The sequence below is a fragment of the Bombyx mori genome, chromosome 11 (genome assembly GCF_030269925.1).
Source record: "Bombyx mori chromosome 11, ASM3026992v2".
NCBI classification, from domain to species: Eukaryota; Metazoa; Arthropoda; class Insecta; order Lepidoptera; family Bombycidae; genus Bombyx; species Bombyx mori.
Genome location: NC_085117.1, coordinates 9,925,183 through 9,939,496, shown reverse-complemented (window position 1 = coordinate 9,939,496; position 14,314 = coordinate 9,925,183). Strand labels below are relative to the sequence as shown.

The following is a 14,314-nucleotide window of genomic DNA, read 5'->3' as shown; positions in this document are numbered from 1 at the left end:
TGGAGAGAGGGAAAAGACAAAGTTAAGTCGTTTAGCTTAGTGAGACATCTATTGGATTTCATATAAACTATTACATTGTAAGTGGTGTGAACAGTTTAGTTATTAAAATATTTACAGAGACCGGTTAAATAAAAGGACGCGTTCGGTAGTCATCTTTAGCTCGGTGAAACTGACATGGTCTCTAAACCATCAGCTTAGGTAGGAAAAAAAAGCAATCATCGAATACCGGCAATAACTTCTTTCTAAGTTAATGTTATAATCTCGAAGTACGTTGAAGTTTCACTTCTGTCACGACAACCAAGTTGCACGCGCATCAGTTTTTTTTATGTTGGGTCCGACGAGCTCATTGTCCACTTGGTGTTATTGCTTACCGGAGTCCATAGAAATCAACAATGTAAATGCCGCCATCTACATGATATGAGTTCTAAAGTCTCTGTTTTTAGGTACATCGGCCGCCCCACCCTTTAAGACGAAACGCATTACTGTTACACGGCAGAAATAGGCAGAGTGGTGATACCTACCCGTGCGGACTGACAAGACGTCCTACTGCCTGTAATTACACAAATTTTAATTTTTGTGGATTTGGTCTTTATTAAACTATTTTAGTATTATTGTTGTTACGATTATTAATTTATTTTCTCAGACTTATAAGTGAAACGAAATATCATAATATTTTAGATAATATTCGATTTTTTTACTGAACACACGACTGTCAAATTTTAGTGGGCACCTGGCAAACCTTCAGTCCTGAAAAACTCTTGTTCTAACAATTATATGTTTATTTTCTTTATGTGTCGTGATGTTAATTGGTCATCCGAGCTTGACTACATGACACGAATACCACACACGTTGAGAGGTGCGTAGCCGTCTAATCCCAACCTACAAACTTGGACGCAGGTGTCCTTTAAAAAGCTACTCTTAGTAGGCGACGGTAACTACCAGTAATCAGATCGATCGTATCCTTGTATCCCGTATCCAGACGAGTAGAGGCCCATCTGCTGAGGAGCACGCACTGATGCTCATAGATATCAAAAACTGCAGGAGCATAGCTGAGCCAAGTACCTCTTTCCTAACTACCTTTTCTACTTCTTCTTTCTTTATAAGGCATTCAGTGTGCTTAGTGCGAGTTTTTTAACGTTCTCGATAGCGTAAAAGTTAACTCAAATTTGTATGCAGTTGGAATAGCGCCCCTAGCGGCAAACGTAGCTAAACGTTTCAACTGCATAGAAATTTACTCGTACTAAGCACACAGTTTCTTGTGATATCATTGTTGCCACTTTCAGTGCGAATTTAAAAAATATAATAAATATTAAAACACATATTCTGTTAGATAAAAAAATCGGTTGTCTGTAAAGTTGGTTTACTGACGATAGTTGAACGTGACAACTTCATAAAAAAATACTGATGGAATGGTTTCATTTTTCAATTATCGCAATTATCGTTGCTATAAACAATTGACACCACATTCACTTTTCACTGAACTTCGTACTTGACGAAAACATGTAAATGTATTATTGTATAGCAGCTGTCCACGCGGATGCATCGCTCACTCAAGTAGGAGGTGTCAACGTGGAGGCCGATTGTGCCTCTTTGTCGCTCGTTGCGCGCTCTCGCTTGCACTTCAAGCCTTCCATTTAAGGCGCCTCAGAGCGAGGTAACGCCGCATGAGTCATGATTTTTCGTGCGTGCAGCCGGCTCCATCGAATTATAAGACGTTGTCACGTCAAATAATGATACAGCTCAGAATGAGGTGAAGTTGATATATTTGAGATTGTAATCAATTAAAATGAAATGAAATGAGATGAGATGAAATGAAAATGTTGTGAATTTACTAAACTAGTGTGTTCTTCAGTAGAACTCGAAAAATCACGTCTGGCTACTTTGTTTCATTTTCGACACTTGTGCATTCTCAAAAATGCTAAACAGTGAATGAATCACCGCCACTACACATTTAAACCTCAAGAAGCACTAAAATAACAAAACAATTTATACAACCTTTTTTTTATTGCTTAGATGGGCGGACGACCTCACAGCCCACCTGGTGTTAAGTGGTTACTGGAGCCCATAGACATCCACAACGTAAATGCGCCACCCACCTTGAGATATAAGTTCTAAGGTCTCAGGTACAGTTACAACCCTTCAAACCGAAACGCATTACAGCAGTAATTCACGGCAGAAATAGGCAGGGTGGTGGTACCCACCCGCGCGGACTCACAAGAGGTCCTACCACCAGTAATACCTCAATAAACCTCATATCTCGTCTTCACGTTAAAGAGTCATATCGATGAGTTGTTAATTTTTTTCAATTTAAACTTTTTAAATATATATAGTAAACGACTAAACGTTAGAAGTGCCAAAGTCTATTAAGTGTTTGGTTCTGTGGAATTGTGTAAAAGAGACGCTATCGGTGGACTTATTCAAAAAAGTGTATTGAAGTATCAATAAATACTGCTTTTTCATAAAGAAGTTCTTCGAAGATTATTAGCTTGTCTAATAATATTAGATTGTCTAGAAGAGCCATAAATTATAATGCACTGAAAAAAGTTAAAACTTAATTTGACAGCTGACAATTTACAAACATCAAAATACAAGTACAATATGGCGTTATACGGCTATACCTAAGTGCTATTTGTGATTCTTGGTTATTATTTTGATTTTAATAAAGACTGACTGATAAACTATGGCTGGATTTACTGAAAATGCATTGGTGCGGAAACTTCAAGATTTAAATTCTAGTCAACAAAGTATTCAAACATTATCTTTGTGGTTAATTCATCATAGAAAACACCACGCTGCCGTTGTTAAAACTTGGCTAAAAGAATTACTTAAAGGTAAAGAACTTCCTACATAAACAGTGTTTTAAATGGCATAATTAAATGGGATTAGCTTTTAATTTTTTATTCAGTATTTTACCTCGTGTTAAATAATGCACCGCAAAACGATTAACCATTTCGTAACCAAGTTTTAGAATAATCTAGACTACCGTCCTGATTATTTGCCTGATTTCGAGACTACTGAATCTTTACTGCTGTCTTTGCTTCAGACAAAATCACGTAAACTCCATTCTGTAAAGTTTTCATTGAAGAAAATTAGAATTAAAAATATTTTGTATCAATCGACAAACTTAAATGGAATAACCGCAGTATACTTAGTTTCAACGTGTTTTCTTGTCATGCATTGCAATAACAAACCTAATATGCAGAAACTGCCAAAATATAATGTGATCTCTGTCGATTTTTTCGTTAGCTTTATTATTGTTTTGCTTATTTCAATATGAGCGTTATCAAAATGCTTACAAGTCACACAATAAGAAATAGAGACGGCAATTCGATTTTTCTAGTTCAACTGTAAATTAAAGAAATCAAATTAAACTTTTCAACAGCCAAAGACAGTAAACAACTCACATTCATGTATCTTGCTAATGATGTAATACAAAACAGTAAGAAAAAGGGACCTGAATATGGAAAGGAGTTTGGGGAAGTTCTTGTAGAATCATTTCAACATATGGCCAAAACTGGAATGGAATCTAAAACAAAGCATTCCTTGCATAGAATATTGAAGATATGGGAAGAAAGAGGTGTATATGATGCAGAAAAAATTAAGGACTTTAAAGATGCTAGTAAGTAATGAATTTTTACTTTCTCATTGTTATTATTAGGTCTACTGCTCTTATTTACTTGTGGTGTCTGAATGGAGTTCTTTATCAATATATCAAATTATTACAAAAAAATAATATATAAAAGATTTTGGTATGATTCTGTAAAATATAAATAACACCAAGCATATGTCACAAAGAAGATGATGGTATTTATGTTATCTCTATGGACTCTGATAACCTCTTACTACTAGACGCCTTTAATTAGTGAAAACATATAAGTGTTCATGTTACTGAACCATGAAATGATAACACCCATTTTATAAAATACGAAGAACAGTTTTGAAGTCTTTGTGGCTTAAGAATAAATTACCTAAAGTATCTATATCAAGCAAGGCAATTATTTGGTGTTGAAATCTGTCAGGGAGGGACAAAGTTATTTTAAGAAAATATTTGGGTGCTTAGTAACATCAGCCATGATGAAGGAAGTATATTGTGTAATAAAAATTAAATTGCATAATTTATACATTTATGTAAATGCTGGTGGTGGGGCATATTCTATGCTCGCATAGGCATAGGTAACATCTTGTCTATTTCTGCACTAAAATAGTCATGCATTCGGTTTTGAAGAGTAGAACAGTTATTGTACATTAGAATTTTGACTACAACTTAACATTTTTATTTACATTGAGTTATCTATGTACTCCTGCAACCACTTAACACTAGACGAGCCATGAGTTTTTTACAGATCTTCATAAAAAATAAACTAGCACACATTAATTAAAACTGAATTGATATTTGTTTGTGTGCAAACACAGTTTTATATACTGTCCAATACTCATTTATTAGAAGTTCAAGTAAACTTGTGAATTAACTTAAATGTAACTTTAGTTGCTGGCATCGAAGCACCCGTCACTCCGAGCAAAGTTAGCAAACGTAAATCGACTGATACAGAACTTAAGGAGTCTACCAAAAAACATAAAATAGAATCTAGATCTAAGACTGAACGAAGAAGAAGCGAGACAAAAGTTGAAGTTGACGGGCAAATAGAAACCCATACGACGTTGAGTCCTAAAACACCTCCTGGAGACCCACCAGAGCCTGAAGAGTTGATTAAGGTAATTTTCACTAAAAATTAATTAAAGAAGCAAAGGTTTTTTCCATCTAAGACAGCCTTTCATAACTGCTTTTAAATCAAAGTGACTTTACCACAGAAGACTGTAAAAACTCAAGTCTTGCCCTTTTTCCAAATATAAATTAAATTATATAACAATAGAAATATAAACTCACTACATATACAATAATAAAAAATACTTGAATTATCTTCTGGTTCAGGCTTGCTTTACTGACTGCAGGATAAGGATCTGGTTGACAAAATATAAAGGGATAGGGTTGGTGACCACCATGATGGAAACATTAGTGATATGTATTTAAAAAAAAAAACCTATGAGTTTTATTTATTTCAAAAATCAATAATGAATAGTGAGGTGATTGTGTCCCCCATTGAAGAGAATTGAGACTTGTAACATATTCGACTTCAATAACTCTATCCATCTAAACGGCTCTTAACTTCTTTATATTCTTTTCATTACTTTCAGGCTCTTTTAGAATTAGAATCAAGTGCATCCAGTGATGAAGCTGTCAGAGAACGTATTGCATCTCTGCCTCCTGAGGTCTCTGAAGTTCAGTTATTATCTAAATTAGAAGGTAAATTTCCTATTTTTACATTCAATTCATTTAATTAAATTACATATTTTCAGTTCACTTTACTTGTAAAGATTAGAAAAGCTTTAAAAGACATAAATTTGAATTATATTCAGATATGAAGCAGTCTAGATAATACAATAATGAATTCAACTACCAAATTTACTATTGAAATTATTTCAGATAAAGAATCTGCCCTGAGCCTAAGTGCAGTAGTGAATTCAGCAGTAGAATTACTAGCTGAGTATAACTTGAGGCTAACTGAAGAGTTAGAGAAGAGAAGGAAAGTGGCTGGAATGTTAAGGGACTTTGCACAAGCACAGCGGGACCTTGCTAAACAGGCAGAAACTAGATTAGAGGTAAGATAACTGTTTTTCTGATAATGAGCTCATGTTTGGAGATTATTAACCTGCTTAACTGCAATGTTCCACCATGCCAGTTATGTTGTGAGCAGCTAGAAGCATGTATGAATGCACTACCTACATTACCTACCTACACATAATTTTCAGAAAAAAAAAAAACATTGAGAGACATTGCCATTCCTAACTTAATATTTCAACATCTCACTTTTTGCACAAATTTCACTGAAATTTGCAACATAATATTTCAAGTCTTTGTTTGTTATTCGTTAATACAAATAAGAATGAACAGATGATTTAGAATCTCTGGGTTTACAGAGGGGCTTCGGCGCTCTCCGTGATCTGTATTGTATATGCCATGGGGAGTGCTTTGTGGAATTGTTTGTTGTTTTCATCTCGGTTTTATCACCAAATTACATTCTACTGAAGCTGAGCATGTGGAGGGCTATAAGCTTGTCTGCCTATTAAGGCAATAATATCTTTCAATTTGCTCCAGTAATACAAAGATGACAATGAACATGTTTCCTTATCTGAATAAATGAATATTAGACCTAGTTAGTACACGTGCAAGTGGGAGCTCATCTTACTGGTTACAAATATTTCTATATGTAACTTTAGTTATATATGAATATAACTTTAGTTCCATATTATCGAAGCTAATTCTATCATAATAATTATGCTCTTATACACATTAACAGGAATATATATTAATAATCCCTTTGAAAGAAATGTAAGAGCTGAGAATTTAGGAGAATAAGTTCCGGATAATTATGATACATCACCATCTTCAATCCTCTATGAATAATGCATGAAAGTGACGGTTGTAGTTTCGAGTAAAAGTACCTATCTAAATATTGTATTCTCGTTTTCACCTTCCAAAATCAGACTTGAGCTTTTTAACGAAATTTAAGGAAGGCTGGTTTATTTTACTCATAAAATGTATTTGCTGTATATCTAAAAATAGAACAAGGAAAATAGACAATTTTAATCTTAAAAGGTTCCCTATGGATAGGATCTTAAATCATGATATCATCATGATCATAGTTCATACACAGTATTATTTTGGTTTTATGTCTATGGGCCCTGGTAACTACTTAACACCTGATGGGTCGTAAGATCGTTCACTCGTCAATGCATTAACAGAAACAAATGCTTGTATTGACTAAACTAAGTAAACGTTTCCTATCGAGTTTGTACCGTATACATTTCTGTGCACTCACTTCTGTGACATTGAGACTTATTAGTAAAAGGTGTGTACTAATTTCTCGGCTACCCCACTTTTATTAATAAAATACTTATGACCATAGTAACTCATGACACTGAGTTAAGCTTTTGCAATAAAAAGTCTAAAGGTTTAGAATTGTGGTGATCGTGAGTCATTACTATGGGAACAAGCTGTTTGATTTATTTTTCAGGAATACAATGTGAAACTCCAAAAAATATATGCAGTCAAAGCCGAAGTGAAGCATCATATTGAGAACCTCCCTGACGTGTCTCGCTTACCGGACGTAACCGGAGGCCTCGCGCCCCTTCCCTCCGCCGGCGACCTGTTCAGTGTCTGAGAAATATTGGATTTTAATACACCGTGATTAAAAAAAAACATTTGACAGTTCCGATAAATGTCAACTGTTATGGCAAACGGTTATGTACACACATGCACCTACCACAACAGTATTTAATTATGGGCAGTACGTGTACAAAATTAGCTTAAAGCGTACGTAGAATCGTAGCTGAATACGCATGGCGTAAATATTAAACGTATAATTATATTATTTTCAATGGGATTGCAATATGTTAAAATAGGAATAATATACCAGACGTGACTTTTGATGGTAACTCAGTACAACATGTTTAGTATTCTGACATTAAATTTAAACACAACTCATGCTTACATATATTGTCTTTGCTTTTTGTGGGTAAAAATCAATAGAACGAATAAGGAAGTGGTTTTTACACAAAATCACAACCAAGGAATATACATATTTCATTTATTTTATGTTAGAACAGTATATTTTAAATTTAGTAGTTTTTCGAAGTTTTAGATAAAAACACATGGAGTTTTGATTTATCGTTTGCGGGTCCTCGATAAATATGGAGTGGTGTCTATCTAAAGCTAATAGCTTTGAAATACTATTATATTTTTGTTCCTTAATAGATTTTCCCTTTGTTCAAGCGAGACCCATACAGTGCGAAGTTTTGTGGTCGTGAGTGACGAAAGAAAAAATATGAATGTTAAATAAAATTGTTTAAAATATTAATTTGTTTCAATCATCGCCTCGCAAAAATCACGGTGTATTTAAATAATTTTTAATTGCTTCAATAATCATAATTATATTAAAAGACCCAAAATAACAGAAACAATACTTATTTATCAAGCTATTTGATAAATTTAATTATGACCCAAATAAAGTATGCTTTTGTTAGAGACTAATAAATGTCTTATTTTTGTCTTAAGAACACAAATGCTAACAGACATGTAACATAATTTTGTTTTAGTTTCCTTAGTCAATATTAGGTAATTAGTATCCTTGATATTATGCATGAAAAATTCAAAATGCTATTGTTTTTAGAGTGTTATGTCCAATGATATGACATAAGTTTTTATTCAATATTTGGTGAATATTTTCATTTAACTATTGTTCGCCTAATATATTTTTTGTCAAGCCATTTTCTGTCGTGCATGAATTTTTATATTTAGAAATTGAAATCATATCCTAGAGACTTAGATAATAGAACATACTCAGTTCTTGATGAATTCTTCTAATTTATTTTGATTTCTTCTGATTTATAAAAATTGTAGAAACATTACCATACTGGTTGGTATACAGTGACTTTATGCTCGATTGAAAAATATGAAAAGTTTTTTCCACTTGGTTTATAAATTCGGAAAAGTATTAAAAATATTGATAGCGAAAATAGCGAAAAAGGTGTAAACCTTAGTAATGAAAAAATTGGTTTTACGGATTCACTAGAAAAAATGTTCGTTATGGTACATTGTAATTTGGTATATATTTCATTGCTACCTTTCACTGCTACATTCGAATAGCCATAATAATTTGCACTGTAATTAACACCTTTATGTACTTTATTTATTGGCCCATTAAGGTAGTCTAGGAACACTTGTAATTTAAGTTTCACAAGAGTGCCTAGTTCTATTCTACCCTCTATTATTTTGATTCACAACTTTGCAGCACTTTTTAAATGTAGGATATTTTCAGAGATTATTTAGATATATTGTGACTTAATATTTTTGGTGCATTTTTAACACAGTCAAAAATCCTACTGTGCTGCATCTTCACTCTTTGGTTATTGAGGGTAGAAGTAAAGCCGGCTTTTGATTATGGGATGTAATAGGTATATATATCACATCTTGAGCTATATATTACATCCCGTGAATGCTGTTCACACTGTAAGTTAAATAACATTCAAAATACGTCATCAGCTAACACGTCTGCACACGAACATCACCATTCAGAGGGCGAGGCAGGGGGAGACGCGGTATCGGGGGACATGAGGTAAAATATACTGCTTCGAAATATCGCATATTTGGTCGAAAATATATTTATAGTCTGGGTGTAATAGCACAGTGTGAGAGGTCTCGTACAATATGTATGACGAACTATGAAATACTATATCTCAAGATGTAACATATATTTTATTATATCCCATAGTCAAAAGCCGGCATTAGGAGCACCATCTCAGTGTGTTAAAAAGTGTCCGTTAAAACGGAGCCAATTATGGTGGCGCCATAGTAGCAAGTGGAATGATTTCAAAAACAGCGCCATAAACGATTAGATTTTGATACAAAATTAACAAGAAAAAAAAAACATTTTCTACGTAAATACTAATATAAATAGTTGAGATTTTAAATACTGAATATTTTGTAGGTAACTAAACAAGTCACGAAATATAAAAAAAATGTCAACCCAGCACACTTCACTGTTTAAAACTGCGATATTCGTATCATTTCCACTTCCTACATTAGTAGCGCTATTTCGGTGAGTCTTCCAACAATATCTTGCTGTTTATAGATGGACATCTGTGGTTACAGACGTTACAGTCAATGGACTTAATAATATATCATCACTAGAAATAACGAGTGATGTGCCTGCTCACTTTCCGCGTTAATCGATATCTCTATGTGCTTACATTTTGTCGCGTGTGTTAATGATACACCTTTCAATTATTTTGGGGACTCAATAGGCTTATTATATTTAAAAAAATAGTATAAATTGTGATTGTATGTCTTGCACTAAACAAAATAAATCTATTTACCAGGTACTGTGTTCATAAATAAAATTACTTTAATTTCTTTTTAATAATAACGGTGACAATGTTCGTCGTAGGTATGTTTTTTTTTTATTGCTAATTTGTTGATTATTATTTAGTACGTTTGTAATATGGCGCGGAAACAATTTATTTTAGGAAAATATCATATTGGCGTTTTCCGTTTTTCCAAATAACGTAGGTATATAGGTTATGTTGTTTTCAAGTGTTCGCGGCTGGCAGTGTACGCATATGTTACATAAAGGGTGTAATGATATTGTTCTCGAAGACAAAACATATTAACCTAAAGTGAACGGAAAATATTCATTTACTAAATTAACCATGAGTTATTATTTTAGTAAGTTCATAATTCGTGTGAACTCAATGAAAAACATGAGTCACGATTTTGAACCGTTTTACATTTCAAAACAGTGAAATAAAATTTGTAGAATGTGATATGACTATTTTAGTACTATCGTATTATGAATCACCAATTCTACCGAATTCATTCTTGCCAAAGACTCCAGTAACATATTTTAATTATTAACGTTTTCATGGTTAAAACTGAGTTTTTGTTTGTTACGGGAATTTATTCAAATAAATAGTGTGCGTACGCATGTCTCAAGTTGTACTTCTTTGGTGTGACCGAATGATTTACCAACATAACATTCACAATTCATTTATTAATGAAATATAAAATTACACACATACCAAAATAGAGCGCAAAATCCCGATATACAATAATTACAAAGAAATAATTATTCGTCACACGTTATGATCACACTGATCAGTCTACCCAAACGCGCCAAAACTTTAATTATGAGTTAAATCGGCGCGCGTAATTTTATCACAACCTAAAACCAATGTATGGTCAGTTTTAATAAATACTCTAAAGGGAGTATAATTTCAAAAATGCTCATTGTAAAATTGTATGCACTAGAATGTCAGCCGGCAACAATCACGCATGTTTTTTTGTGCACAATGGCCCATTGCCCCCTGAATTGGTTAGGTTAATTGCCTACGATATTCGATTTTAATGTTCACGTATTTATAAGGCCGTGTATCTGTGCGCAACTTATATGAATGTTTGGAGGCACGATATAATTTTAAGTTAACGAATTGTAAGGGCTATCATTGGGGAATTTGCAGTTTTATTTTTTTAGGTGCATTAATAATTTAAAATTATAAGTTGAAACCTCACATGAAGTTGCATCAATATGTGACGTCACTCTTTGAAACATGAACTCAAATAACGCTTTACAATTTACCTAGCACGAAAGAATGTTGATAGGATCGAAAATACTTTCAAGCATCCTGGAAAATTCGTAATTACCTACCTATACCCACCAAATGAAGCACTATATGTCGGGTATAGCACCTTATTTAGTTGCTTTGCTGTGAGTGATTGAAGTGAAAAGAATCTGGTGAAATGTTTTGGCATTAACTGCACATACGACTGCTGCATGAGGTGTGAAATGAGCGACTGTAGTAGGTGAAATCTATACACGCTTGTATCGTTTATAATAAATAAATTTCCTTTCCATTCCGAATTAATATTGTTTTTTTGTGCGAACCATTCCAATAATGTTTTCGTAACTTTTCTAATAAAGAACTTGAATGACGCCTGGTAGTTTTACCAGTGTATTTAAAAACGAATTTGAAATGTTATTTACATTAAAAATTGTAGGTATGAATTACCTATGTGATGTTATGAAACTATTATGCATTGTCAAAATGACGACTCATAGAAAATTTAATTTCATACAAAATGTCTGTAAGAAATCACTGAAAATTGTTGTTCTAAATTAAGTTTATAATTTCAGTATTTAGTAAAAAGACAATTTGACTTAGAATAATTTTTGTTTGAAATTTTGGTGCAAGTTCCCCATTCTGGTGAATGTTTAGCTGCCACGGACTACAATGTAGCCATAGCTAGATTTAATGTATTGAATGACTAATTATACTATTTGTTACATTAATATTGTGTTTTAATCCTCCTAAGATTTTAATAATTCATTACATTATTTAAAATTATATAAGTCCGACATCATAATCAGTTTTTTTTTCCTCATGGCCAATTTACGTATAATAATAATTATACTATAAACTTCCATTATACTGCAATTTTTTTTTTCTTCTACTTATAAGCAATATAACTCAGGGTCTGGTGTTATGCGGTTACCGAAGATCACATAGGTTCGACATGGCAATGTAAATCGCGTCGTCCATATTTGAGGTTGATCGAATATTTAATTATGATAAATCACGGTAGCCTCAGTCATACTTGTTTCATAATAAAAAAGGGTGCCTGTACTTATGTACGCGCGTAAGAATTTATACTTTATTTTTATTAAATTTATTTCCTTTTTTGGAACGAAGTTCCTTATCGCGCGTTGTGAAAGGGGGCTAGACGGAAAAAAATCTTACGAAAAGTTGTCACGACACTTTTTAGATCCGTCATTCTGACCAATCAACGTGTAGGCGCTTATCGCGTGACATTGCTCGTATCCGATTGGTCCGCGTAATGAGTACAGTTTCTCGAGATAGCGTTTCAACAATAGTAATTTAGTTCATAGTATTGTCTTTTTCTTCTTCATAATGCCGTAATTTATTATATCTTAAAAAAAATTACAATTCCTTCACTAATTAATCGAAAGGAACTTCGTTCCATCCGGGTGTCCCTTGACACCTCTGAAGTTTATTTTTAAATATTAAATAATTGATAATAAACTAGATGATGACCGATTTGCTCGTTTTTTTTTTGATAACGCCATCTTGTTTTGTCTTTAAAGCGGTTAGTTGCCCTCAATGAAGAAAAATAGTATTAGTATTGTCCTAATAATATTAATATCCAAGAATTGCTCGTTTAAAGGTATAAGATATTTAACGTTCATAATTTAATAATATTTAGTATGAATTATATTAAATAATAATTTTGTCATTTATATTACTAAAAAATGAATGCTAATAACACATTTTTTTACGAGTGTACATGCGCGAAAGTTCACCTGCGGCTATATTCAGACTCGCCAAATTACGTCGGTCGTATTGTAATGAGCGATTTAGTGGGCAACTTCATTCTGTTAATTTTGTGTCACGGTGCGCGCGCATCGTAAACACTCTCATCAATTTTTCATAACGCGCCTAAAGAAGTTTTACTTCAAAACAAAAAAACCATAACAGTAACGAGGTTGGCCGTTAGTTTCAATATGAGTATTTTAATTTTTAAATGTAGGTATGAGAAACGGTTCGATGTAACTACGATGCAAGTTCTAATCATCTGGCAACATTGTTTAGAAATACTAAAGTTTCTAAATTTACGCGTGGTGTAGTGGTGTTATCGCGTATCGCTTGCGTGTGTGTACGTACGGAAATATTACACTTCGAGCTGTTGAAATAATATGTTACTATTATCAAGCATTTATTACTCATTTACTAACTTAATAATGTTTCCAGAACACTTTTGCTTATCAATTTATTAAATTCTTCATGGAAAAACGTCAGCTAGGCACCAGACCTTTGAGCGAGAATTGCTGTAGAATTTGATTAAATACTTACTTATTTTTGAAAATTTCAAACTTGAAATGCATTTTATGCATTAAGAAATGAGGAAATACAAAGGTTCGTTTTTGCAGGTCAAAACGGTAAACATTGTTAAGATTAGTTTCCCATATAACATCCACTTTAAAGTATCTTTTTCATTTTGATTACGCAAACGAACCCCGTTCCCTGTAGTTTGTCCGGAAGTCATCCTTGTAATGATTCGTTTGACATTTCAAGGTTCCAGTCGTATGCGCCTTTAATTACTTCTACGAATTGAGAAAACGTGTCAATTTCTGGATACCATACCATAAAATCCTTTTGATAATTACTAACAATTTAAATATTATATTGGGTAGTAATTGTATTAAAATTAGATCAGTTTCTTAAAAAATATGCTCCAGGTGAGGCTCGAACTCACAACCCCGGCATTCCTCACACGATCACTGCCTTATAAGTACCGTGCGCTAACCAATTGCGCCACTGGAGCTGCGTTTTGCCATGCCTAATTGAGCGGGCTATTTTGATGGTCAAATCAAATTGTTTAAAATAATTACCATGATTATTATTTATTTATTTATTTAAAAAAAGTACTGCCACATCACAAACATTTAACATTGAAAATAACTCAAACTATTTAACTAATGGCCTGATGCATGTGACAATAATGGCGTACATTACATTGGCAATTCATCGGCTCGAAGATGGAATACAATAATAAATAAATAAAAGAATACCTAGTGAAAACATACTTTGAAATAATAAAACTTATTTAGAATAATTATTGTTTTGTTAACTACAATCATCCATTGAAAATGTTTTAACCGTTCTAATCATATTTACATACGTC

At 33.1% G+C, this 14,314-nt stretch overlaps 1 protein-coding gene and 1 non-coding gene across 2 annotated transcripts; one reads left to right on the top strand and one right to left on the bottom strand.

The window, feature by feature from the left end:
• Positions 1-2,387: 2,387 nt before the first annotated feature.
• On the top strand, positions 2,388-7,912 carry LOC101740071 (regulation of nuclear pre-mRNA domain-containing protein 1B). The gene is made up of 6 exons (XM_004931524.4): positions 2,388-2,831; positions 3,383-3,619; positions 4,487-4,713; positions 5,194-5,302; positions 5,483-5,658; positions 7,074-7,912. Exons 1-6 carry the CDS (start codon positions 2,681-2,683, stop codon positions 7,218-7,220), a joined length of 1,047 nt encoding a protein of 348 aa, XP_004931581.1. The 5' UTR covers positions 2,388-2,680; the 3' UTR covers positions 7,221-7,912.
• A 5,948-nt stretch (positions 7,913-13,860) lies between these two features.
• TRNAI-UAU (transfer RNA isoleucine (anticodon UAU)) lies at positions 13,861-13,954 on the bottom strand. The gene is made up of 2 exons: positions 13,917-13,954; positions 13,861-13,896 (listed from the first exon to the last, which is right to left on the bottom strand). It is a non-coding gene; the product is annotated as a tRNA-Ile (tRNA).
• Between the last annotated feature and the right edge of the window lie 360 nt (positions 13,955-14,314).

What these genes read in the sequence shown, in the direction of transcription:
- LOC101740071 (XM_004931524.4), top strand. Translation starts at nt 2,681, where the DNA reads ATGGCTGGATTTACTGAAAATGCATTGGTGCGGAAACTTCAAGATTTA. An exon ending in GCTAAAAGAATTACTTAAAG is followed by an intron (nt 2,832 to 3,382) that starts GTAAAGAACTTC and finishes ACTTTTCAACAG; the next exon opens with CCAAAGACAGTAAACAACTC. An exon ending in AGGCAGAAACTAGATTAGAG is followed by an intron (nt 5,659 to 7,073) that starts GTAAGATAACTG and finishes TTTATTTTTCAG; the next exon opens with GAATACAATGTGAAACTCCA.